The following is an 8,201-nucleotide window of genomic DNA, read 5'->3' on the forward strand; positions in this document are numbered from 1 at the left end:
GCTGGGCCCGTGAGCCATGGCCACTGAGACTGCGCGTCCGGAGCCTGTGCTCCGCAAAGGGAGAGGCCACAACAGTGAGAGGCCCCTGTAACGCAAAAAAAAAAAAAAAAAAAACCAAAAAAAAAAAGTGGTGCAATAGCTAGATAGTTTAAGACAAAGTTTTCACACATCTAAGGCGACTTGTGACGCACTTGTCTCTGAAGCAACTTAGCTAGTAAGTAGCCTTCTAAAATACTGTTGTAAAAAAATAAAATACTGTTGTAGCCGTTTTCCTTAAGTCTAATGCTCTCTTCCACAGACCAGTGGGCTTGAGATGCCCTTTACAGAAGTCAGACATTTGCACTTGGGACTGACCTGTCTGCACGGAACTAAGCCTGGACAGTGGTTCTAGAAAGGTAAGTGTGTGGCCTTTGCTAGGTACTCACCACGCACCAAGCATTGTTCTCGATGCTTCACAAACACTAGCTCACTCGGTCCTCACAACAGTCCTACGAGGTATCACCTCCACCTTAAAGATGCAGAAACAGGCACACAGGGACAGACCACACCCAAGGTCACCAAGGTGATATAAGTGATGAGGCTGGGATGTGAACCCAGGCAGTCTGGATCTACGTCACGCTGCCTCCTCGTGGATGCCTGGGGATGCCTTAGACAACCAGGATAGAACTGGTGGCTGCGGGTTCCCAGCCGCACATGAGGACGTGCCACCCTTCGGAAGGTGGAGACTTTTTTTTTAATATATATTTTTAAATTATTTTATTCATTTTTTATTTTTTTGGCTGCGTTGGGTCTTCGTTGCTGCATGCGGGCTTTCTCTAGTTGCAGCAAGCAGGGGCTACTCTTCATTGTGGTGCGCAGGCCTCTCACTGCAGTGGCTTCTCTTGTTGTGGAGCACGGGCTCTAGGCTTGCGGGCTTCAGTAGTTGTGGCTCGCGGGCTTCAGTAGTTGTGGCTCATGGGCTCAGTAGTTGTGGCTCACAGGCCCTAGAGCACGGGCTCAGTAGTTGTGGCGCACGGGCTTAGTTGCTCCGTGGCATGTGGGATCTTCCTGGACCAGGGCTTGAACCCGTGTCCCCTGCATTGGCAGGTGGATTCTTAACCACTGTGCCACCAGGGAAGCCCGGAGGTTGTAGACTTTTAATGGAAGTGTTTGGTCCTGAAGCTTCTGGCGGCTACAGAGGACAGGAAAGAAAGATGCCCGAGAGCCCGGGAGGGAGGGATGGAGCCAAGGGGTTTTATTGAGTTACCTCGCCTCCAGCTCCTCATTCTCCATCTTCCTCTGAAGGGCCATCGCTTCATTATGTAGCCTGTTTTCCTTTACTTTCTCCTTGAGGGTTTCTTCATGTTTATATGCTTGGAAGAGGATGTCCACAAAAAAGATGTACATGTTACTGACCCATGTATTGAATTTTTCCTTTTGTTCATCCTCAGATTTTTCTTTTTTCTCTGGAAGAAAGTTTGATTAACATGAGCATTAACACGGTCTTGCAGTAACTCTGGGGTCTGTGTTCCTGTTCCCCAGTTCCGTCACTTCCTGTGCTGGGCTGAGTGTCCTCATCCCCCCATAAGGTGGGTGACACTGTGCTTCTCGTGGGCTTGTGAGGATTCAGGTAACTGCAAAATGCTTCAGGGACCTCCTGGAACAAGGCTGGCGTCAGCTGACCACAGCCATGATTGGCAACACTTCCTTCAAGTCTCCTGGTACCTGTTATTTTTTTCCTAAATAGCTTAAATATTTTGGTTTTCTAAAATTAAAATCTTAGAAAATTTACAACATTCCCGTGTTTCAGAGAAAGAAAACTCTTGGCTTTTGCATACATTATCTTTAAAGGCAGTTTTCATTAAGAAAATTTTATTTGTTTGTTTTGTTTGGCCCTAACACGCAGCTTGCAGGACCTTAGTTCCCCCACCAGGGATCAAATCCGCGCCCTCGGCAGTGAAAGCACCAGAGTCCTAACCACTGGACCTCTAGGGAATTCCAAGAAAATTTTAAGAAGGATTTTAACTCTGAATTGAAGAAGAAGGTAGGTAAAATTATTGACTTGGTAAGGAGTTGCTTCACATCTACTAAGGCCAGCAGATACGCGCTTTGGAATGTGTTTAATTAATATAGTTGACTCCAGGCAGATAATGCTTTGGATAGTTCTATAATATCAGTAAGACTGGGGATCTTTCAAGAGAGCAATTGTTTTTTGACTGTGTGTACAGCCTGGGCTGATCTGCTGTTTGACGGCAGTGATGGGAGAGGAGTATGGGCATAGGTACTCTGTAAACGTAGCATTCTGTGACCAACCTACCCTCCATCCCAGGAGCCACTGTGAAGAGCCCAAGAGTGGAAGGCTAATGCGGAGAACCTTGATGCCGGTGCCAGATTTTTTTTTTTTTTTTTTAAATATTTATTTATTTATTTATTTATTTTGGCTGCTCTGGGTCTTCGCTGCAGCACACGGACTCTTAGTTGCGGCGTGCATGTGGGATCTAGTTCCCTGAGCAGGGATCGAAGCCGGGGCCCCTCCATTGGGAGCGTGGAGTCTTAACCACTGGGCCACCAGGGAAGTCCCCCCAGTGCCAGACTTTACAAGGACTAAGAGAAATGAAAACGTATCCGTAAAGACTTGCACACCAGTGTTCACAGCAGCGTTGCTCCTGATGGCCAAAAATGGAAACCACCCAACCGTCCATCACCTGAGGAGTAGATAAAATGTGGTATATCCACACAGCGGAACACTTACTACTCAGCAGTACAGAGGAACAAAATACCAACATGTGCTACAACATGAACAAATCCCCAAATAATTATAAGTGAAAGAAGCAGATGCAAAAGAGTATGATTCCATTTCTAGGAAATGTCCAGAAAAGGCAAATCCATGGAGAAAGTAAGTCAGTCAGTGGCACCAGGTGGCCCACAGGCACCTCCCCCCCACACGCCTCCCCCCTGTGGCCAGCTCCCTGTGCTGGTGAGAGAGCTCTGGCAGGTGACTAGTGAGCACACACAGAAAGCTGGCCCCAACCTGGGGGCCACGGAAGGACCACAAACTCGAGCTTTAGCACCAGCCTTGGGAAAGCAAGGTACATGAAAAGGCTCTCAACATCACTGATCATCAGGGACATGCAAATCAAAACCACAATGAGATGGACTTATATACACGACCAAATGTAAAACAGATAGCTGGTGGGAAGCAGCCGCAAGGCACAGGGAGATCAGCTCGGTGCTTTGTGACCACCTAGAGGGGTGGGATAGGGAGGGTGGGAGGGAGGGAGACGCAAGAGGGAGGGGATATGGGGATATATGTGTACGTACAGCTGATTCACTTTGTATATAGCAGCAACTAACACAACACTGTAAAGCAATTATACTCCAATAAAGATGTTAAAAAAAACCAAAAACACACACAATGAGAGGGAATTCCCTGGCGGTCCAGAGTTTAGGACTTTGCGCTCTCAGTGCCGAGGGCCCAGGTTCAATCCCTGCTTGGGGAACTAAAATCCCACAAGCCATGAGACAAGGCCAAAAACAACACCAACTCACACCTGCTAGAATGGCTTGCTTCATAAAGAAGAGATGCTGTCAAGGATGTGGGAAAACAGGACCCTTGCACGGTTTTGGTAGGATTGTAAATTGGTACAGCCAGTATGGAAAACAGTATGGGTTTCCTCAAAAAATAAAAAAAGAACTACCCTATGATCCAGCAATTCCACTTCTGGGAATATATCCAAAGGAAATGAAAACACTGTGTCGAAGAGATAGCTGTACCATCACGTTCACAGTGGCACCATTTACAACAGCCAAGACAGGAGACGGCCTAAGTGTCCCTCAACAGATGAATGGATAAAGAAGAGATATACACACAGTGGAATAGTACTCAGCCATAAAAAGGAGGAGAGCCTGCCATTTACAACAACATGGATGGACCTTGAGGGCATTATGCTAAGTGAAATAAGTCAGACAGAGACATACAAATACTGTATGATCTCACTTATAAGTAGAATCTAGAATCTATTTTTTAAAAATACAAACATATAAAAAAACATCAGATATGTGGTTACCAGAGGAGGGAGATGGGGGACACTGGAGGAAGGTGGTCAAAGGTACAAACTTCCAGTTATAAGGTACACAGGTACCAGGGATGTAACGTACAACACGGTGACTGTAGCTAACACTGCTGAATGATATCTGTGGAAGTTGTTAAGAGAATAAACCCTAAGAGTTCTCATCACAGGAAGAATTTTTTTTTTTTGTATTTATGAGATGATAGATGTTAACGTATTGTGGTCATCATGTCACAATACATGTAAGTCATTATGTTGTACACCTTAAACTTATACAGCACTGTATGTCAATTATATTTCAATAAAACTGGGGAAAGAAAAGGGGAAAAAGATCAATGCCTTGAAAGGGAACTCTGTCAAGCCAGGGGGCAGAGTTGGGAGCAGCTGTCCCAGCCTAATTATATTTTAAAAGATGGTTGTTGTGGGCTTCCCTGGTGGCGCAGTGGTTGAGAGTCTGCCTGCCGATGCAGGGGACACGGGTTTCATGACCCTGTCCGGGAGGGTCCCACATGCCGCGGAGTGGCTGGGCCCATGAGCCATGGCCACTGAGCCTGTTGTACATTTTTATAAATGTTAAATCATTTATAAGCAACAGTTTGCTAATACCAAAGTTCTATAATTAAAATACTCACCATTTTGAGATAAAAGAAAGGTTAGCTCCTTTCCTGGAGATTTAAAATTCATTTTGGAAGTTTTTCCATCACTTAGAGACTTCTTGATCTTGGGCTTTTTCGTTAAAAAAAAAAAAAAAAAAGAAATCATAAAGCAAAATATAACTTTTGCATCGTTATGGACTAAAACTAATTTTCTACATTATAAATAATTAGAAAAGTATTAATGAGGCCATTATCTTTATACTAATTTGACTATTTTTAATCTGCCTAAAATTTGACTTTTTAACCTGTATATTTGTCCTATTAAGGAAATGAATAACAGAGCTATTGTATCTGCTGGAAGGCTTCCCCCAGGAAACCAAAGACTAGAAAATACTCCCTGGGTGTGTTGGGAAAGTATTAATCCATCTCCATCTCTTAGTGGCTTTAATTACTATATATATATATATCTATCTATATATATATATATAGATAGATATATATATATATAAAAAACCATATCTCAGTACATGCTGTTTATGCCCACATTTTTATGTCCAGTAGATCTCACCCTTGAACTCCAGACTTTGTCTCCAGCTGCCACGTGCTGTCACCACGTGGACGTCTCATCAGGCAGCTTAAGTCTGACATGCCCAAACCCAGCCCTTTAATTTCACCCCCAAAACTCATCTCCCCCTCAAACCCCAGTCCTCCCCTTCATGATAAATGGCAGCTCTGTTCTTCCAGTCGTTCAGGCAAAAAAAAACCCTTAGAATCATCTTTGCCTTCCCTCTCAAACTCCACAGCCTTCAAAATACATGCAGATAATTCCAAGAGCTTCCTTACGGGTTTGTCAACAGCAAAGCCACCGTGAGCCTACTGACCCCCCTGGCTCAGGGCCCCCTCCCGGCCGGGCACTGCCTCACTCAATGCATCTTCCTGGGCCACCCCGACGTGGCTACACCTGCTGCTACGCCCCTTCCAACACCCCAGAGCTGCTCCCGCCTCAAGGCCCCCGCACAGGATGGTCTCCGCCAAGCTGCGCTCAAGTGTGGCTTCATCCGAAGACCTTCCCTTCCCGCCCCACCCTGTCTCAGTCTCCACCGCCTGCCTCGCTTTCCATCGCATCACTGATCCCTCCCAAGTGTAAAGAAGTATAGCGCTGCGGTAACGGGTGTAAATCCTGGAGTCGAACTGCCTGCGTGCAAAGCCCCAGCTCCACTGCTTACCAGTTCTGTGACGGTGGGCAAGTTACTCGACCTCTCTGTGCCTCAGTTCCCCCCTGGAGCCGATAAAGCACCTACAGGTCGTCCGGGCATTAAATGAGCGGACCCCTGGGGAGTGCGTAGCACCTGGTAAGCACCCCGAGGGTGTTCACTCTTCCTGTTCTTCACGTGTCACCACGTCCCTCTCCCCCGGAATGTGATGCCCACGAGAGGACGGGCTTTCTGTTCCCGCCAGAACCCTGGCACCAGAAGAGCCCTCACCACATGGCAGGAGCGCGACAGCGGTAGATACCATGGCCGCGGCACTGTTTTCATGGTTAGCTGTGAATACAAACCTCTGATTTCCTTATCTTGCTCACGTCAAGCAAGACTCCTAACTTGCTTGAAGACGACTTAGTGCTGCCATACTGCACCTCAGACTCCTGGCTTCTTAGCGCACTTGGACTCCTGTTCTGGGTGTTCTGATCAATGACAAACACATAAGAGGATTTCTGTTTTCCGTGGAGACACACGTGCACGTGATTTTAACGTGGTCTAATTGATTTACAATGACCTGCACATAACACGCACTATGACGGCGAGTTTCGACGTGTCTACACCTGTGAAACCGTCACCTCAGAGAGTGGACATATCCGTCACCCCAGGTTTCCTGTGCCCCAGGAAGCCCTCTTCCCTCAGCCTCGGGCAACTACTTGCCTGTTTTCTGTCACTACAGATCACTTGGCATTTCTAGAATTTTATGTCATTGGAATCACAGCAGTATGTATCCTTTTCTGTCTGGCTTCTTTCACCCAGCATAATTAATTCACCCATGCTGTTGGCAGGTGTCATGAGTTATTTCACTGCTGGCTCGTTCTCCGTTGTATGGTTATAATAGGACTTGTTTATCTTGATGGATGTGCGGTGCCAGGTTGGAAACCAGACGTGAACTTGATCGGATGGTTTCTGAGGCTGTCCCCGAGGCCAGCGTGTCCGTGTGTGGTTACTGGGGTCTGTGTGCTGCCATCCACGCAGGCATGGATGAGTTTAAGGTGGACACCGCGCTTCCTTCCGAGCAGAGCCCCAGACCCAGCCTGTGGCCAGGCTCTCGGATGACCTGGAGGGGGCTTCTCTGCGGATCGGGTGGACTGCGCTACTGAAGTTGAACCTGCACGAGGGTCCAAGGCACGTCCTGCGACTCGTGGTCAGAGGCGCTCCTTAGATGACCGACAGTGAGAGGTCTCCCTGAGTGAGCAGCTCTGGCGAGTTTCCCAGCTGGGGGTTCCGCTGGCCCCCAACACTCTCCCTTGTGGCTCCGAATGAGGGACTCAACGATCAGAAACCCTTCCAGCCCGCTACCCTGAAACCCCCGCTCCATCTGACCCAGCGGCTAGATCTTTCGCTCAACGGCCCACGCTGTCCCTGCTCCCCCAAGGCTTTGGCGTGAAGCCCAGTGTCCAGCCCCATGAGCAGGTCCTGTCCTCTGGGACGCGCCCAGCATCCTGCACACGCTCGGGAGCTGTTCCTTGGCATCTGTGCTCTGGGACGGGTGATCCACTCTTGTAAACACTAGATCATGGGATGAAACGTTTCATAAAAACCACCTCAGATGCCGTAGGCCTCGTGGCCCAGCCAGGGGAGCCCCACACCCCTGAGGGTGTCAGTAGGCGCTCTGACACTCATTACGTATCTCCACTATCATAGGTCATGACCAGAAAATACATTTTCCCTAATGTAGAAAAAAGACAATACACTCCTTTCAGAATGTAAAAAGAAGTCTTAAATTATTTAAGTTATTTCCTGAAGGGTTACAAAAGCCCAAGATAGTCTTGATGATGGTTTAACCATTCCAGAATAAAACCCATTCCTTACTCTGTAAATTCTAAGATATTATTTGTTACCTGATTTATCATTGTATAAGTGCTTCCAGCTTTGTTTCCAGACAAGGCATCATTTGGAAAATTGACATAGAATTCAGTCGATTGGTTAGTAACAGAGATGAGTGCGAAGCTTAACAGAGCTTCAAAGAATTCCAGGAAAACCAGCTGAAATATAAGAAAATATAAAGGGTCTTTTTCATCCTGACACACCTCGAGGTGGACCAGCAGTTCTTCTGGGTGTTTGTTCTCCAGAAAGTACCACCTTGTTCAACACTCAGGCATCATGGGCACACACCAGTTTGCAATAAAAACTATAGCATTGGGCTTCCCTGGTGGTGCAGTGGTTGAGAGCCCGCCTGCCGATGCAGGGGACACGGGTTCGTGCCCCGGTCCGGGAAGATCCCACATGCCGCGGAGCGGCTGGGCCCGTGAGCCATGGCCGCTGAGCCTGCGCGTCCGGAGCCTGTGCTCCGC

At 47.5% G+C, this 8,201-nt stretch overlaps 1 protein-coding gene and 1 long non-coding RNA gene across 7 annotated transcripts in view; one reads left to right on the plus strand and one right to left on the minus strand.

Annotated features, from left to right (window-relative positions):
* The window catches only part of LOC102974876 (radial spoke head 10 homolog B), a 38,998-nt gene that overhangs the window by 1,326 nt on the left and 29,471 nt on the right, over positions 1-8,201 (minus strand). For 2 of the 6 annotated variants that reach the window (XM_028499182.2, XM_024119838.3), the window contains 4 exons: positions 7,749-7,892; positions 6,204-6,329; positions 4,682-4,775; positions 1,247-1,445 (listed from right to left, as the gene is read on the minus strand). In XM_028499182.2, coding sequence (XP_028354983.1) covers positions 1,247-1,445; positions 4,682-4,775; positions 6,204-6,329; positions 7,749-7,892 — 563 coding nt within the window. Of the gene's footprint in view, positions 1-425; positions 1,446-4,681; positions 4,776-6,203; positions 6,330-7,748; positions 7,893-8,201 lie in introns of all 6 variants that reach the window. The other 4 variants (XR_008619199.1, XM_028499181.2, XM_028499183.2 and 1 more) reach the window with 4 other exon arrangements.
* LOC129392749 (uncharacterized) lies at positions 137-3,217 on the plus strand. Its single transcript, XR_008619200.1, has 3 exons — positions 137-395; positions 1,522-2,023; positions 2,309-3,217. It is a non-coding gene; the product is annotated as an uncharacterized lncRNA (long non-coding RNA).

The sequence above is a fragment of the Physeter macrocephalus genome, chromosome 14, assembly GCF_002837175.3.
Source record: "Physeter macrocephalus isolate SW-GA chromosome 14, ASM283717v5, whole genome shotgun sequence".
NCBI lineage: Eukaryota > Metazoa > Chordata > Mammalia > Artiodactyla > Physeteridae > Physeter > Physeter macrocephalus.